At 36.0% G+C, this 19,740-nt stretch overlaps 1 protein-coding gene across 1 annotated transcript in view; it reads left to right on the forward strand.

Moving 5' to 3' along the window:
• Positions 1–19,740, forward strand: part of ADAMTS3 (ADAM metallopeptidase with thrombospondin type 1 motif 3) — a 236,137-nt gene that overhangs the window by 214,516 nt on the left and 1,881 nt on the right. The window contains exons 16-21 of the mRNA XM_090268112.1: positions 3,050–3,130; positions 4,849–5,012; positions 6,942–7,107; positions 12,062–12,194; positions 15,706–15,913; positions 17,552–17,669. Of these exons, the coding sequence (XP_090124238.1) occupies positions 3,050–3,130; positions 4,849–5,012; positions 6,942–7,107; positions 12,062–12,194; positions 15,706–15,913; positions 17,552–17,669 (870 nt within the window). The remainder of the gene's footprint in view (positions 1–3,049; positions 3,131–4,848; positions 5,013–6,941; positions 7,108–12,061; positions 12,195–15,705; positions 15,914–17,551; positions 17,670–19,740) is intronic.

Consider the following 19,740-nt stretch of genomic DNA (forward strand, 5'->3'; position numbering starts at 1 on the left):
GTTGATCAGAAGTTTAAAAAATCACAAAACTATAGATATAACTTAAAATATGATATTATTTTTGCTTCTTTTATTTTAAAAGTGAACAAGTTTTGCCTGTTTATAAATCTGCACATCCAGGGTCCATATTTCACATAATTAAAAAATTTTATATTAAACAAAATTGATGTACAACCAAAAGTAACCTGAGGTATAATTGCTTATGTGTGTGAACTTTTGTGCTTGTTAAACAATCAATGACCTGGACTTAGGCATATGGTAAATTTCAACATATGAAACAAAAACCACAGAAATAATATACAAAAATATTAACAGCTTCATAATTATCCATTTTACTTTTCATAAAATATTTAGATGCAAACATTTATTATTAAACTTTTGAGTTTATTACATATATTATTTAGTTATTCAATAAGCATTTATTGGGCAAATGTTTCTGACAATTCTGCATTTAAAAATAAATTTGATGCTTCCCTTGAGAAACTTCTCTTACATTACCCAAAGCCCTGTCAGCATACAGTTGTTTTTTATAAAATTATAGAAAACAAAATAAAACAGAAACTTGGTTTATTTTGAGTACATTGTTGTGGCAGTAATTTTATTTTTTAGAAGAAAAGAACGTATAAAAAAGTTGATCTTCATTCAAATGGAATAATTCTCTTTGTTCTTTTTATTCTCATTTACCTCAGCTACCCAACTCAAGCCAATTCCACAATACCTGCTTTGCTCTTTTATATATTTAGGGTGACAGAGCTCGGTGACTCTATTTTAATGTGTTTTTCTTAGGCATTCCTTACTCTAGTTATGGATGTTGTTGTTATTCCTGTGTGATAATTTACTATGTTTTGTAATTTGAACATTGTTGAAAAGCAAATATTGCCATTTCTGGCTGGTTATATTATTTTAATAAAGCAAACAGAATCAGAATGTTATATATAATGTTTTGGTGGAGTAAAATGTAATTTTCTCCATCTTTTTATGAAGTGATTTACTGTGCTTTACTGCAGTTTTATATTATTATTTTAGATGTAAAATAATTCACTTTGTTTATTTCCATTGTGAATTAATGTAATGAAAAAAGTTTTTGCCATACTCATTTGTTTTATATAGTGTGTAATATAAGGTAGTGATACTTTTTTTTCAGATACCTCAAAAATTAGCTAAACCTACAAATCAAGGTCAGAAGAATGGAAGAAAGCTTTCATCAGTCATACAGATTTAAACTGTTGAAAGATATTCTAATATCCATTTCTTTGCACTAAGGCTGTTACAGTCATTCAATAGACTAATTAACCTTTTCCAACAGGGAAACATTTAAGCAAGAGGTGCCATAAAGAATTGAAGTTGCTGGAAAATGAAATCTGCAAGTATTCAACTTCAAATCACCTATATCATTTCTCATTCATGCTTAGTCTTACTTTCATTGACTATTAACAGTTTATTGGTATTAGCTAACTATTATAAATGCATTTTGACTTCAACATATAAAATTACAGAACATATTTGTAACTTACCTAATAATATATATATATATATATATATATAGAGAGAGAGAGAGAGAGAGAGCTTACCATATAGTCAATGGAACAGCAAGACTATGATAAACATGAAACCTCCACTAATTAAAGACATTCTATTTAAGGGAAAATGAGAGGCGCCTTCACTTTACCCAAAGGAGCTCGTAATATTTCTCTTGCTGAAACAAGGGAAGCTAAAAATGTGCTGGGTAAGTTGTAGCAAACTGCAGAAAGATGGGCATCCATAAGTGGCATCAAGCTGTTTCGCCGTCCTTGGCATCTTACGCATGTTACTCACAGCCATTGAACACTCAGGCAAACATGGTACTTTCCGTGTACTGGACTTCCTTCTGGCTCTGGTGCCAAAAACCCTGACCCCAAAATTACTATTCCATTTAGTTAAGCCATTAATGACTATTGTGAACAAGTTGGGTAAATCTACCCATAGGTAGATAGTAATTGTCTATATAAAAATGACAAACATGTTTCTTTCTGATTTCATCAGCAATTATGAATTTATAACTGAATTGCTGTCAATACTCATCCTGTAATATATGAATTGGATGTTTTGTAATATAAGGTATCAGTTGCATCATCTTCCTGTATTTGTTTACTTATGATGGAAGTGAGATGTAACACTTGATTTCTCTATTTTTCTCTAACTATTGTTGATCTATAGTTGGGGTCTTAATTCTAAGTGATCTTAAGATCATTTTAAGGACATGTGATAATACTTATAAAGAGTGTTATATATGAAACTGACTGTAACAGGGTTGATTAAATGATTTTAAAACCAAAGCCAACCCATTAAGCATATTAAATTTATTATTTTTGCACTAGAAGCTTGAGGTTAGGGTGCATGTAAAGGCAATGTCTGACAGCCTGCAGACGTTTTCCAACCAAATGGTTTGGTCAAATCTACAACATATATTTTAAAACATTCCCACTATAGTACTTGTTGAAAGCTTAAAATTAGTTGCTTATCACAAGAAAAATGCTCACTAATTTTCCTTTTGTAAATTTTTTAGAATAAAGCTGTTTTAAAATATAAAGATATTTTATTAATTAGAACTTTAGCTACTTATACTCACCACTTGGGCTTTTAAAATAATATATAAGCTGATAAAATATTTTCAGAAGTTTAACACTGTAAAAATTGGCCCAACTTCAAAAGAGTAGTTTATAAAACTAAAACCATATAGAAGGACACAGGAAAGTACAGAATTTGCCTGAATTGTTGTTGACACAATTCATAGGTCAACACAAAATAAATGGCTAATAGGTTGGAAAGAAGATTAACTCTTTTCTTCCTCTATAATTAAAAGAAAGGGAAAAAAAGGTTTCCTCTAATCTCATGGCAGATGTCACACAAGCTAACCAATTTTTCGAAGTTAATTTCTGAAACTGCTTCTTTCAGTTTATGTATGCCCTCTTCTGCATGCAGGAGCAGTGAGAATGTAGCGCTCAACTAACCATGGTTGTTGCTTTTGTTTTCTCCTTTCCTTCCTACAATATTCACTACACATGCAAAGGGTACCTTAAGATGTTTGATATACCCCCTGGTGCCAGACATGTGTTAATCCAAGAAGACGAGGCTTCTCCTCATATTCTTGGTAAGTGTTTCTATCTGTTGCCTCTGCTTTAATGGGCACTTAAACATGGAAATGTGAAAGAAGTCATATCTATCTATCTATATATATAGATATATGTGTGCAGATGTATATATATATATAGATAGATAGATAGATAGATATCTGTATACATAGATATGCAGGATTAAAGTTACATATAAATGCATTATTATGCGATTGTTGGTCAGTTCTCCCAACTATTCTTTCTTTAAAACAAGAAATATTCAAAAATAGAGCTCTAATTTTTGTTGAAAGCTCAGTTGGTTCATTATTACATTATTGGCAAATTTGTACATGTGCATTTCTGCTGTGCATTAGCGGCTGAGGAAAAATAAGTGTGTTAAAATGCACAAAATTAAGGAATAATATCAGAAAATTTGCCATATTTATTTTGACAAATTAATTCTGATATTTTCATTTATGCCACACTGTATGCCTCTCCTTACTTTTGTTGCATTTTAAGTTCTTAGACTAAAAAGCAACCATATATGAATTTTATTAGTCTAATGAAAATAAGACTAGTTATGTGTCCAGTTTCTGACTGGTACATGGAGATCCATTTGCATGGCTGTTTAAAATTTCCAAAAGAAGATTCTTTTCCTCCTTTATGAAGGGATCATGTAGAAATGCACTTCAAAGTGTATGTACAAGTGTAAACATAACTTTCACATAATCCTTGACCTATTAAAGCACTAAGATTTCTGAAACTAAGGCATTGTCAACCCCATGAAAATCTGTTGAAAATTGCTTTTTACTGTGACTTTAAAAATGGTATTTCATAGAATATTTATAGCATTCAAATTATATTCTCTACTTGATTCCATGACAGTCTAGCACAAAGCTGTAGTCCTTTTTCCAGTAATTAAAATTCATTATTTTTCATCCTAGCATTCAGATTATTATCCTTGGAAAAATTAGACTAATGTAAAAGCTCAATAAAAATAAATCTATTTAACTTAAAATACTCATGTTTTCTATACATTTGCAGTAATGGTAATAATATGAAGTTTTATTTTCTAACATCATTATATGCTGATAAATACCTCCAGACTTTAAAATTTCATTTATTTTTTATCCATTAAGAAAATATTTTATTTTATAATATATAGTAGATCTATAATATATTGAGAATTCTATCACCAGTAAACAGCTTTACTAGCGATATAAGTAGAGGATGTAGCCTTGGAATTTTATACTCATAAGAACTAATTATTGTCCTAAAAATTAGTTCAATTGTGTTGTATGCCTATAAATTTTGACTAACTTGAAAGAGATACACAGTAAATAGAAAAGTCATTGTGTTACATGCTGAACTAACATACATGATTTACATTAATTATTATAGAAGTATCCATTATTTTTGGAATATTCCCAGGTTTCTGAAGAAATGTATAGGATTGAATGAGTTTGAAACTGTTAACCTCTTTGACAATATTTTCAAATGGGAACATTTCCTAATTTTTATCTTCTATGTAAATTTCTTACTATTGCTTTTGACTAGTTAGAAATCCTTCCTGAGGATTTAAATGCCTATTGAAGAAAATGGGACTCATATCAGAACTAACACTCATTTTGATTTGTTTGATGCCAAGAAATAGTCTTTGATTTATAGAAGGGTACAGATAGACTTAATATGGATCATCAAATCTGGAATATGATAAAACAGAATGTCTGCTGGTTCCTCATTTTTCTTCCTTTAGCTATTAAGAACCAGGCTACAGGCCACTATATTTTAAATGGCAAAGGGGAAGAAGCCAAGTCACGGACTTTCATCGATCTTGGTGTGGAATGGGATTATAACATTGAAGATGACATTGAAACTCTTCACACAGATGGACCTCTGCACGATCCTGTTATTGTTTTGGTATGTGGCATTATAGGCTCACTATTTAGGTGGATTCGTTATAATTTTGTTATTAATCTATCTGAAAACACTTTTACCTTAAACACTGAATACTTAGTTGATTGGTTTTTTTAAATAATTCCACTTATCTAGATCAAAAATTAATTGTCTAAGTGTATGTGAGTTTATTTTTTGGACTATTATTCTGTTTCCACAGATTAATTTTATAAAAAATATATAATAATCAAAACCTTAAGTTTGAAAGATTGGCAGTCAGGAGCTCTCTTTCATTTTTATATAATTGCATTGCATTATTTTCCAGGTACACAGGTGTCTTGTCTTAGAGAGAGCCCTGCTATTTAACCTCCAGGAAAGATGGCCTTGAAACTCTCTGCCCACTGAGAGAGTAGTGTGGATATAGGGAGCAAGGGGCTGGAGTGATAAGATCTGTAGCTAGAATACAGGGTTGTGGACAAGCAGTGCTCTATCATCATGATCTTTTTTTCCTTTCTAAAGCACTGGAACCCCAGGCAGGGAGGCCTGAAGCATGGGGTCTAGGCTCTCTGGAGTTGAAAGTACTAGATGCCTTGCTAATCTGTGAGGGCCAGTCCTGGATTTTTAATGCTGTTTTAAAAACAAAGGCTAAGGGGGTGCGGTGCAGGGTGGTGGGACAAAACCCAGATAACCACATCCTTCATTTTAGTGGTTTAGCATCACTTGATTTCTCAAACAAAAGCTGCTTCTAAAAGTTTAGTTTAAAATACCAATGAATTGCACATTTCCCTTCTCATATAATTGATATAATCCTATAAAAGCTACATGGAAGTCAATAAAAACTAATTAAAAAATAATAATTCTTTGTTCTAAAGAAAATTAAAAAGCAAATTAAAAATTGAATATATTTGCAATACTTTTAAAAATTAATATCCTTATTACATATTTAGGAAAAAAGACATATATATAAATTTTACCAAAAGAAGACATGATGTGAATATGCAGTGTACAGCAGACAAAATTCAAGTGGCTAATAAACTCAGGAAAATTAAACTTTACTATTTATTAAGTAAATAGCAACTAAAACAACAATCTTTTGCTCATTCAATTAGTAAAGATAAAAATTATATAATAATCCTTTATTGGGACACTTTCATATAGTATCTCAATTTGAAAGTAATATTTTTTCTAAGTATTCTGAAAAGCTATTCTCCAGTCTATCATAAGAACTATAAAAGTGTTTGTACCCTTTAACCCCCTAAGGAGAATCAGAAATCATCATAAAGGTGGGAACAAATTCTAATCAATATAAGTATTTATAAGTAAATGGTTAAATAATGCACATGGCCATTAGGATTAAACACTATGCTGACATTTAAAATTATGTTTTCAAATAATATTTATTATTTTAGGAAATGTGCATAGCACAGGGAAATAAGCAAGTCCCCAGAGAGAGTGTGTATGAGCGTATGTGCGCACACCCCAACAAGCAAATATCTTGAGGGTATATCCCAAAATATAAGAAGTAACTAATGTTTTCTCTTGTTTAGTAAAATTATGGATGATTTTTTTTCTATAATCTTTATTTCCTGGAGGGAATGTTATTATCTTTATCATTATAGCAAAACATTGTAATGAATAAATTTTAAATTCACTAAGGAGATATATAACTTAAAGAAATTTACAGTGAATCTTATTATAAAGTTATTTATTTTTATAATATAAACTCTTACTCCTCAATGTATGTATTTTTGTATTTTTATGGTCAAAGTTTTATATATTTTATTTTCTTAAACAGAGAACACTTGTACCTTGGTGAAACAAAAACATATCTTTAGAAACAACTTGAAAGTCTTCCAGTTTCAATAAGAGCAATATTCTGAAATATTTTTAATTTTTTTTATATTTTAAAACTCTTTCATGTGATTTACATATATCTATTCATGTGTGCATTAGATTATACCTCAGGAGAATGATACCCGCTCTAGCCTGACATATAAGTACATCATCCATGAAGACTCTGCACCTACAATCAACAACAACAATGTCATACAGGAAGAATTAGACACTTTTGAATGGGCTTTGAAGAGTTGGTCTCAGTGTTCTAAACCCTGTGGTGGAGGTAACAGTTGAATACATTTATTGCATTACAAAGTAATCATATTAAGCCAGTCTTCTTGCTTTTCTGCCTTAAAGATTGACTAATTGAGGCCATAATCTGAGAATGCCATATGTAACTAAAACATAAATACAAAGCGTTTTTTACTGAAATTTCAGAAGCTACAAAGGATAGAAATCCATTCATAAGAACAGTAGACCTTCTTAAAATCCTCTTGCCCTTTCCCTCAAGTTCCTTCTGTCTGATACCATGCAGTTGGTGCCCCTAATCACTTTACTTTTCCCAAACTCTCCCCAAATTCAGTGTCCTCTGGTGCTTGCCTTTCTTCTTTTCCATTTTTACTTCCCATACCTATGCATTTCTTTTCTATCAATGTTAATAATAAAGGAGCTATTAGTTGTACTATGTACCAGACACAGTTTTAAATCCTTTATATATTAATGCATGAATACTCACAATGCCTCTGGGAAGTCTCTACTATTATTATCTCTATTGTATTCATGGAGAAATGAAGCACAGGGAAGGTAAGTAATTTTCCCAGGCCATAAGATACAAACCCAGGAGGTCTGGCTTCTAAGCACATGCTCTTACTACATTTTACTGCTTCTCTGCCCTCACTGACGTAAATCCATTAAGCTCCTCTCAAGATTTCTCAGTTTCTCCCATCATCCATTCTCTCACTCTGAACAGCAATGCTCCCGAATTGAGCTGGCTGAGACAGACTTCTCCCCAACAGGCAGGAGAAGGTGACGGCCTCTCGCAATAGTAATACTGAATAATTGAAAACAAAAGAGTACTCATAGTAGGAAATGCCTGGATTAACCATTCATTGTATAATTTCAAATTCAAGAATGTATTTCTGAAGTGTTTTTGGGGGGTAGACATAAAGTGTTTTAGTTAATTATATAAAACAACGCCTTATTTATAACAAGATGTTTATTTTATTTGGATCCTCCCTCCTGCTGCACCCTCAACATTGATTTGTTCACGAGATTTGTCATATACATCTTTTGATACCTACCACATCTATTCCTTCCTTACTAGCTTCCTTCACAATTTTGGAAGGAAAGTTCTTGCAAAAGTCTCATAGTCAACTAACTTTTGATATTCTTCTCTTCCTTTATTTCCAGGGTAGTATTTTGTGAATTAGTGAATGAGTATAATAATATTATTTTCTTGATTCAAATCTTTTAGTCTGCTTTTGTGTTGCCCTGAAATACAATATAACTTATGTAGTACTCTTGCCAAAAGTGAATAATCTGAATCTAACCATTAGGAAACTATTAAATAAACCCAAATTGTGGAACATTTTTCGAAACAACTGGCCTGTACATCTCAAATATATTAAAGATAAAAAGAGTTTCAAACACTGTTCCTGATTAACCTGGTAATTGCATGACAACTAAATATTCTGGATTGGAAAAGCATTACTATACAGAATATTATAGGAACAATTGAAAATTTTTTAGTATGGTCAATATATAATATCATTTTATCTGCATTAAATATCCTGATTTTAAGAATTATAGTGTGATCATGTAAAAAAAATAAAAGTGCTTGTTGTGAGTGATAAATGAAGTATTTAGAAGTGAAGGACCAGGATGTCAGCAACTTTTCTCCCAAATGGTTCAGCAAGATTTTACATATATATTACATATTAATTATGTATTATATATTGTAATATAATTAATATACTGTATATATGTATATATCTCAAATATGGCGACATGGTAACACAAAGTTAATCTAGATGCAAGACATACAACTGTTTATTATGCTTTCCTTAAAATTTTCTTTAGGTTTGAAATTTAAAAAATAAAAAGTTGGTGGTTAGAGAGAACTTTAATAATTCCCTGTGACCTTCAGTATGAAGTCCAGACACTTGTCCAGCACTCAAGGCTTTTAGATTAGAGCCTTTCCTGTCTTCCACCCCCTTCACACATGAAGCTTCAGTCATTCAGAGACCTGCAGTTTTCTATGTTATTCCCTTTTCTTGGAGCATTATTTTGCTTTATTCCCTTTATGCAATAGTATTTGAACTTTTAAGATTCTGCTCAAGGAAGTTCTGATCTTAAAAGAGTTCCCTCCCCTTCTCCAGCTGCTAGAGAATTTCCCCTCTGTGTTCCTTTGGTGCCCCCTGCAGTAAATTATGTACATAGCTCTGTAAAAGCCTAGGTCACAGGGTTTTGTCACAGTGGTTTTCAAACCTGCCTCTGACACTAGAGTCTGTATAGTCAGGGTCCAGTTCATTAACAAGTGTACAGTTACTATTTAATAATCTGTAAAATGTATTAAGCGTAGGTTCTAAAAACATAAGAAGTTTTGTTTATATACCGTATTTTTCACACTATAAGATGCACCTGACCATAAGACGCACCTAGGTTTAGAGGAGGAAAACAAGAAAGCAAAATATTCTGAACCAAATGGTGTACTGTACTAAAATATTTAATAAAATATAACAATAATATTTTAACTATGTAAAGTGAACAGTAGTTAACAGCGGTATTAAGAACCATCATCACTGTCATTAACAAATGATGAGAGACTTTAAGGTTCAAGTACTCTTCTAGTTTTCTGGGAACCCCAAGAACTCATCATCACTGTTGTCAGAATTTATGAAGCACAGGTGCTCACAATCACTGTTATCACTTCTTCACTATTTTCATATATGATACTATCTGCAGTTCCATCTAAGGCATTGCTAATGCCACATTTTTTGAATGACTACAACGGTATCATCTTTCACTGACAGGTCTAGTAATACACATCATGGTCTGTGATGCAATATTTGTTCCATAAGATGCACAGACATTTCCCCTCCACTTTTTAAAAAATGTATTTTATTTATTATGTTGTTACAGTAGTCCCAATTTTTTTCCCTTTGCTCTCCTCTGCCCAGTACCCCCTTTCCCTCTAGCAATCCCACCCACCTTAGTTCATGTCCATGTGTTATGCATATGTTTTTTGGCTTCACCCTTTCCTACAGTTTCTTTATACTCCCCCTTTGCCTCCCAGCTGATAACCCTCCAGATGATCCTCATACCTATGATTCTATTTATATTATGGTTTGCTTATTTGGATTTTGTTTTTATTTTTTAGATTCAGTTGTTGATAGTGGTGAGTTTGTTGTCATTTTAGTGTTCATAATTTTGATCTTCTTTTTCTTAAGTAAGTCCCGTTGACATTTCATATAAGAATGGCTTAGTGCTGATGAACTCCTTTAGCTTTATCTTGTCTGGGAAGCACTTCATCTTCCCTTCCATTCTAAATAATAGCTTTGCTGGTTAGAGTAGTCTTGGTTGTGGGTCCTTGCTTTTCATCACATTGAATACTTCTTGCCAGTCCCTTCTTGCGTGTGAAGTTTCTTTTGAGAAATTAGCTGAGAATCTTATAGACACCCCTTTGTAGGTAAGTCTCGGCTCTTCTCTTGTTGCTTTTAAGATTCTCTCTTTATGTTGAACCTTTGGCATTTTAATTATGATGTGTCTTAGTGTGGTCCTCCCTGGGTCTAGCTTGTTTGGGACTCTGTGCTTCCTGGGTTTGTACGTCTATTTCCTTCGCCAAATTTGGGAAGTTTTCCTCCATTATTTTTTCACATAAGCTTTCAATTTCTTGCTCTTCCTCTTCTCCTCTGGCACCCCTATGGTTTGGATGTTTGCACATTTAAAGTTGTCCAAAGGTTCCTAAGCCTTTCCTAATTTTTTTTCTAATTCTTGTTTCCTCATTCTGTACTGGTTGACTGTTTTTTTCTTCTCTATGTTCCAAATCATTGATTTTTAACCCTGGTTTCCTTCCCTTCACCATAGGTTTTATGTGGATTTCTCTTCATTTCATTTAGCATAGCCTTCACTTCCTCCCTTATGCATTTGCCATACTTAAACATATCTCTCAAGCCTGTGAGCATCTTTATCACCAGTGTTTTGAACTCTGCATCTGTTAGGTTGGCTACCTCCTCGTTGCGTAGTTCTCCCACTAGAACCTTGATCCGGTCCCTCTTTTGGGCCATACTTCTCTGTCTCCTCATCTTGATGGGCTCCTGTGTTTGTTTGCCTCTGTGTCTTAGGTAGAGCTGTCACTACTGTTACATTGTAAGGGGCAGAGCCTTAGATATTCATCAGTTTAAGGCGAGCTGTTTCACCACGTTGTGGCACTGTATGTGGAGTAGGGGTCTGAGAGGGAATGATGCCACTTGCTCAGCACTTGCCCCTTTTCCAAGCACTTCCCCCGCTTCCCATATGGGACTGGTGCCTCTCTAGCTGTTGCTCTGGCCGTTGATCCCAGAGTGGGTGGGTCTGTGGATGTTCTAATACTGTGGGGGCCTTTTAAGCAAGTGGACTCTGCTGAGAGACCAGCAGTTTCTTCCTCCACCCCAACCCCCACTGGTTTGCACAGTCTGAAGCAATGAGGCTTGATTTTCCCCAGCGCTGGGACCAAGAGCTGTATGGTGTGGTCTGGTGCTGGGAATGCTCCCCAGGTATCCCTCCCTAGTTTTTAAAACATTGATCATGCTTTCTGCCAGCCTGCAGCTGTCACTGCTGCTGCCGCCACCACACCTCATCCTCTCTGCCCTGGCTCTGCCCCTCCTACTTGTCTGGATGAGTATTCCTTCTTTATTTCTTTCTTTGTTGGACTTCCATGCAGCTCGATTTTCTGGAACTTCTGTTTGTCTCTAGTTTTGAGGTAGCTGTATTCCTTCTTAGTTGGGAGGGAGACGCAGTGTGTCTACTTACGCCTCCATATTGGCTGGAAGTCGTCTCCCCCCGCTTTTGGGGGAAAAATATGTGCGTCTTATGGAATGAAAAATATGGTAATTTACTTCTGGACCTTCAGCACCTAGAATAGTGGCTCGCTTTGTGAATGCACTCAATAAATATTTGTTGAATGAATGAACAGATGACCAAATATATAACAGAATGAATAAGTGATTCAATCCAAAGAAATTTATTTTCTTTCCCAGGTTTCCAGTACACTAAATATGGATGCCGTAGGAAAAGTGATAATAAAATGGTTCATCGCGGCTTCTGTGAAGTCAACAAAAAGCCGAAACCTATTAGAAGAATGTGCAATATTCAAGAGTGTACACATCCACTGTAAGCATTTATTATAACCACCATACCCCACGGACAAAACAATATGGATTTAAATGTCTATAGCTCTTTTTAATTTTGTTCAAAGCTAATACATGTACCTGATTTAAATAGTTAAATCAATTCACAGGATTTATATAAAGCTGTGGTCCCCTGCCCCTTACCATATTCCTGCTTTTCAAAAACATCACTTTCAGCTATTATGCTTCTTTTAATGTTTGGTACAACTGCTTCCATTTCCCTCATTGAAATGTTTTTGCTTTTGCTTCTTGACTTTTTGGGACGAGGAGGGGTGGAGGAGGATTTAAGCATTATGTATATTGAATTTCCACTGTGAAAAGTGAACAATTTAGCACTCTTTTAGCATCCTCCAAATGCATACCCACAGCCCACACTTCTCCCTTCTCCAGTACTTTCAATATTGATATAGCCTGTCTTTTACTGATTAGTATTTTGAGTTTATAGTTTTTCAACAGCATGTGTCTCTTACCAGTTGAGTCACTTCGCATCCTCCTATTTTGTTTCTTTTCTTGTAAAAGTTTGTTTCTTCTAGAGTTAATGAATGTCTTGATTTTTATTGATATTTTTACTACTTTTCACTAGTTTGTCCCCTGTGCTCTCTTCATGAGTAGCAATCTCCTTTAAATACTAAGTACTAAACACTGAAGTATCTTAGATACATCTCTCAGAGAGTTCCGTGTGTTCCAGCTCTGTGCTGAGCCCCACGTAGACTTCATCCTGGAGCTTTCTCTCCCACCCTGCTAGCCGGTCCTCTTGCCTCTCTGGCATGGGCTCTCCTGCTGCCTGCATTCCTTGTCTTCTTGCTCTTGCTCTAGTCATTTGTTCTGGTGGATAATATCTTCCAATAGCATCATGAAAAAAGTATAAACAAATTAAAAACTTCTGTATAAGAATTTAATTCTTCTACACCCAAGAAAAACATAAGAAGTTAAAGTATATGGGTATATAAGAAGTCTTTCTTCTACTCTCACTCTTGCTCATTTGGACACACACTTAATTCCAAGCTATAATATATTTCCCTCTGAATTTTGAAACCATTGTTCCATCATTTTTCAGACTCCAGTGTTGCTGTTGAAAAGTCATTTGCTATTCTGATAACAAGTTCTTTCTATGTGACCTATTTTGTTTGTCATCCTAAGTTTGCAGGATCTTCTTTTTGTTCCCAGCATCCTGAAATTTCATGGTAATGAAATTACATAGCCATGGTGCTCATCTTTTCTCATCCATCATGTTACGTACTTGTAAACTTTTTAAAACCTAAAACCAATATTTTTCATCTCTGGGAGATTTTCTTATTTCTTTTCTTTAATAAAATGTCTTCTGGTTTTTTTTTTGTTTGTTTTTGTGTTTTGTTTTTTCAGTGTTCTTTCTTTGGGGGATGTTTGTCGTTAACTTCCTAGACAGATCTAATTTTCTTTCCTCTCCTATTGTTGATTGTTCCACTTGCTGAATTTTTCATTTTTGTTCCTATGTTAATATTTAAGAGAGATTTAATATCCAAGAAACACTCTTTAGTTACTCAAATTTTCCTTTTTCAAGGCATTTGTTTCTTATTTCACAAATGTAATATATTCTTTTATATCTTTAAGAATATTCAATATTTTTTCTCTTTCATGCATTGTATCTTTTGAGTTCTTTTCTTCTGTTTCTTTTTCCCCATCTTCATCATTTTTGTTAGAGGATTTCTGTGTGTTGGAGGATTATTGACTGCCCACACATGTAAAAGAATACAATATTAAGCAGACTGATTGGAAGCTTGTTTTTTGGTCAAGACATTGCTGGTGGGCTTCACTATAGGATGAGCTGGCTGGGTTAATTTCATTGAAAGACCCTAAATTATTTGTATATTTAGGGATTTTCTAATGAAATGATCATTAGATTCCATAGAATAGAACTGATTTCCTGCCAAGGGAGTATAAGCCTATTGTGTAGGCAACTAGGTTCATCTTACCATTCCATATGTGGGTTCTTACATAACCCCCATTTTCAGTAAGGTTTCTTTCTCTGCTGTCTCTTGACTGTGTCTATTGTCCACAAGTTGAAAGTCTGATTCACCTTCTACAGAGGGCAAACCTCAAGTCTTCTTCAGGTTTACAGGAGGGGCAATCGCCCAGTGGGGTTAAGGATTAGGAGGCCTAACTGCCTCCAAGTAGACTTTCCATCATTTCCCCTGTCTTCAGGCCTCCCCTCACCCATGCTTTCACAGTTCATGCTTTCACCTGAGGCTATAATTTCTGAAATTATGCATTGCCAGTTTGTTTATCAGCTCCCACTGCTGACTTAAAACTTCATCCTTCTTATGTCTGCTGAATTAGCAGCCATATATCCAATTATTTTCTAGGTTCCAAAATTATCTTGTGATGCTTTTAAAAAATATTTGGCCTTTGCTGTTTTCTACTATTTTTCTCCTTTACTGCCATTCTAGGAGTTTCAAGATGAAGTAACATAACCATAATCGTCTGTGAGTCTCACGTATTATCTGTCTTCAGATGAGAGTCACTACTGAGGCCTTCAAAATTGAGTACAATTTCTTAGTTGCCAGAACACATTGTACGGCCTGTTTGAGAAGCTAGAGCAATCTTAAACTGTTACTACCAGACTGCTAATGTTCAGCATGGTTTGGTGCCCCCTGTAGATGGAAAGAAAGAAAAATTGAAAAGGAAAAGTAACTTTAGAAAAGCTAAATAAGTATGCCTCAATTACTTTCTGACAGATTGATAAAGCAGATGTAACTGATGGCAACAGCCCTCTGGGACCTGGTAGCCACCCGTGATGGAGAACTGTCTGCAGTGTTGTGCACTCAGCTGACTTGGAGAGTGCTGGGGGCCTGACATTGACACGAGAGTCTGGAAATGTCCCATGGGAAATCTTTCTGAAAGTACTTTTTTGGAGATACTTCTTCCAGTGCATTTAAACCCTGACTGCACACTACCTTTACCTTTGTGTCAGATAGTCTTCATGGCTACAATTATAGATGTGAAACAGTTAACTCAGAAAATTAAAACATGAGTACATTCATGATTTCATGAAAAAGCAACAGTAGCCAAATAAATTTGTGTTAGCAAGAATTAGATGGATTCCTTTTTTATTTTCCTTTCAGATCTTTAACACCATTAGGTAATCTCATTGAGAGTGCACTGGTATTATTTTTTAAAGTACCATCACTTCTGAACCTAACCAGCATCATTTAGATGAGTTTCAGAAACCTTTTGTTGATCATCCTTTTGGAAAGGAGAGGCTTTCAGAGTCACTGGGAGGCAGAAAAATACTAAACTCTTAAAAAACAGAAGTGTCGGGCCTACTATTGTTAGAAGGTTCTGAGGCTTTTTAATTGTTCGATGCACCCATCCTTCTGAAAGTGCTTCCTGTACTGCCGTGTGCCCCACGGGGCTGCACGTCACTCAGAGAGAGCAGAGAAGTCTGGCTTGCAGTGCAGGAAGATGCACACGCTGCATCCCAGTGACCATGTTCAATCTTCACCCCATCCCCACAGCTGGGTGGCCGAAGAGTGGGAGCACTGCACCAAAACCTGTGGGAGCTCTGGCTACCAGCTCCGCACTGTACGCTGCCTCCAGACCCTCCATGATGGCACCAACCGCTCTGTGCACACCAAGTACTGCATGGGTGACCGTCCCGAGAGCCGCCGGCCTTGTAACAGAGTGCCCTGCCCAGCGCAGTGGAAAACGGGGCCCTGGAGCGAGGTGAGTGTGTCGTGCTGTGTGCGTGTGTATGTGTATAAGCATATGAAACATATTTTCACTTGGCTTAAATATCAGGAAGGCTTGTATGAATTGAGAAAATCACATATGTTGCAATTATTAAGCACCTGGAGGTGCTAGAAAAAAATCAATATTTTAAAATGGTGTTTGTATTTAAGATTCGTTGGTTGAGGCAAACCATGTACGGGTATTTTGAGACATAGAGGAGTTATAGGTGACTGACCTCCTGTTGAACACCTTGTTGACTTCACAATCCCGACAGGGTAAATTCCAAACCCCTGACAAATGAGTGCAGGGCCCTGCTCCATTTTGCACCTTGCTAACTCTTCTTTTTTTTAATTGAGATATAACTGACAAATATTATATCAGTTTCAGGCACACAGTGCAATGATCTGACAGTTGTGTATACCACAAGAAGTCCTACGCTGACTCTTGTTCTTATTTTTTCTTCTAGCTTTTTGACCCAGTTTGAGTAAAATTCTTACTGCTCCAAAAAGACTTTGCTGTTAAAGCCTCCTACCTTTTGGTAGATTGGCCCTTCACCCTCCTCCTGTCTAACCATCTCCTTCTCATCTACTGAGGCTCATCTTCAGAGCCCAAAATACCACCTTCTGGGGCTGCCTTTCCCAAAATTCTTCCTATGCATTTCAAAGGCGTATTTTTCATGGCAGAGTATTGTAAATCCTGTCCTTGAGTCCATGCTTACCACCAATCCACCCACTTCTTGAGAAACATGTGCATTGCCTCCCCAGTACCCAGCCAGTGCCTGTGAAAATGGTGTTTGTTTGGTGGCCGGCTGACTCAATGTTGGGGTGCCTGAATTAACCCCATGTCTTTGCTATTTGTAAAGACTCATAATGAGGTATCATAGGAGAAGAGTTTAGAGAAGGAAAGGACATCAAAAAGCATATAAGGAGGAGGAAGTGGAGAGCAGACTCAAGAAGGTAGGACAGGCAAGTAAAGGGCACCTGATAATTCATCTTTCTTTCCTCTCAGAGTCCTGGAATGAGGGCCCCTCCTCTGTAGCTCCTATCTGGAACAATAGCGTAGACATTTGAATGTAGTTTTAGAGCACTTATCCCCTTCATTAAAGAAGAAACTTTATGAGAATAGAGTAATAGTGGTTCCAAGGAAGTTGAATTAACCAAGGTAGCATGGCAGTAAATCCTGCCATCTGTAAGGGAGGTGAGAAAATGACAAGGTCAATACCACAATCAGTTCCCTAAAAACAGGCATCACTAATGTTTTTAGGAACCATGCAGATATTAACATTACACAACTAATGGCTTCTTTCATAGCAAATGCTTATTATATGCCAGGCACAATTTTTACATCCCTTATCTCCTTTGCCTTCCTTGGATTCTACAACAATCCTATCAGGCAAGTAGTAGTATTCCAGCTTTCATAGAAAAAGCAACATGCCTAGGCTGGTAAATGATGGAGCCAGAGTATATAAACCTAGGATTATTTGTCCCCAGGATTGAAACCACCTCCGATGAGAAAGAATCCAGAGCTGTGTATATGGATGCACATGTGTGCGTATGCGTGTGAGTGTGGGAGAAGGATGGCAGACGGTCTTGGTGCAATAAATGTCTATAATCGCAGCCTTTGTCTCTGTAGTGCTCCGTGACCTGCGGTGAAGGGACAGAGGTGAGGCAGGTGCTCTGCAGGGCTGGAGACCACTGTGACGGGGAAAAGCCTGAGTCCGTCAGAGCTTGTCAGCTGCCTCCCTGTAACGGTAAGTGTGACATTAACTGGTTCCATTGCTCCAACAGTGATTTTGAAGCATCAAAAAGAATTTCTTTCCAGGACAAGCTCTGGAACTTCTATTGGCTTAGCAAAAAGTAACCAAAGAAAAACAGCCTTAAAAATTTAGCCTAATACAATTTTTAAGAATGGTGTCGGAGGCCACGCCTGAGGTATCCTACCATGGCAGCCTCCCCACAGTTCCTCTGAGGCAGCAGCACAGGGGTGAGAGCTGTGTCATGTACACGTAGCGTCTGTCAACTCGTGTCTGCAGAAAGGTGACTACTTTCCTCATTGTGGTTTTCTTTATGACCTCCCATCATTGTAAAAGCATAATATTGCAGGAGGTTTTGAAATGGTTTACTAAAATTACTCAATATAGACATGTAAATGATAAATGCTATGCAATAAGCCACTTCCGATATCTGTCCATCCATATACATGCACTCCCCCAGTGTGATTTCACAATAGACACATTGCACACATGCAAATATTTGCCTACCTACTCTCTTGCTACAGCACAAGAGTAGAGTCGACTTAATTTAAAAATAGACACTGATTTACTACTGTAAAATTAAATATGTATATTAGATGGTTTCAGTTTGTCCCACTGTCTCCTTCCTCCTTTTCTGTCCTGGTTCTATTTACAGCTATCTGTCCTCTCTGCCTGTTCTGCTTCTTCATCTTCTTCTCCTACAAATCCCCTCTTCTTCCTTCCCCCTCCCTATGTCCACCGTGTCTTCCTCATTCTCCTCTTTCTCTCCCTACCCTTTCTCTGCCATGTGTGCCTGACTCTTTTCCCAGCCTCATACATTCTCTCCCTCTGTCCTCACCTTACCCTCCCCGCACCACAAGCTTCCTCTTAAGTGCAGCTCTACTAAATCTGTGCCTAATGACAATGGTGGACACTGCTCTGACAGACTAGTAAGATGCGAGACTAAAGAAGTTTGCTTTTCGTTGGCCTATAACATCATAATTAAGCCTTCTATTGAATACTGACATGTGATAAATGGTGTTTTCTTTTTTCAAGAAAATTTGCAAAGCACTATTTTATCAAATGTTTAATATTTTTTTAGGAGATTTCAAGGTGCAAGTCCTTTAAGCCTTATCAATTTTCATTTGAAATGTGTAATGGGATGAACAAAAATGACCACGAGAGGGAGACAAACAACTTGTATATTCAATCATTTTTCTACGGAAAGTGTATTTGAAAGCTCAATACACACGTCAAATCCAAAAGAACAAACTGTATTCTGAAGCTTTAAAGTTTAGTTGCCCTAATAGTTTATTCTTAACAAAGGCATTAATGCCAGGAAGCTAAATATTTTGTGAGGAAGCTTTATTGATCTTAATAGCTGATACAGCTATATATGTCTGCAAAGATACCTAATAATCAGCAAGAATTTGTTTGATTCTCTTCTTTTAGCCAAAAGAAAATGTTTTTATTATAAAACAGAGGTGCAAGGTGCCCTCTTAGCGCAGTAGGCAGCGAGTCGTTCTCATAAAACAGAGGTGCTGGTGAAAGGTCATAACTATGTTAGTGATTCCACATCCTTTTATAGCTGGCGCTCTTGCTCTGAAACAGAACTCTAATAAGAGTTCTAAAAGGCCACATATGTCTTCCATGTATCAATCAAGTAAGTAATATTTCCCATCAGCCTTTTACGCTACAATTAGAATCGAATGCCTTTTGAGACCCTGTGTAAAACACTTTTCCTGAACTTCTTATAATCTGGGCATGGAGTAAGGAGGCTTAAATCTTTCTTAATTCTAATGATTCTGTCCTATGAACCCTTTTTAATTGTAGGCCCCATTTTAATTGTAACTATTAATTGCTGCCATTAAGCCTTTCCCATATGTCTCAAGACAAATTACCATTAAAAAATGTATTCCTTTGCTTTTATTTTTTTCCAGAATACTTTTCCCATACAGAAGCATTTTCTAGCCATAATTAGACCCAGGCTGTGAACCTGGTCCTACAGTGCCAGGCTGCTCACATTAGGGACAGGAACCCCTTATAGGATCTTTTTCAACTCAAAGAGAATAGGGCACTTTGAGCTGGG

The sequence above is a fragment of the Furipterus horrens genome, unplaced genomic scaffold (assembly GCF_987537825.1).
Source record: "Furipterus horrens unplaced genomic scaffold, mFurHor1.1.pri manual_scaffold_2, whole genome shotgun sequence".
NCBI classification, from domain to species: Eukaryota; Metazoa; Chordata; class Mammalia; order Chiroptera; family Furipteridae; genus Furipterus; species Furipterus horrens.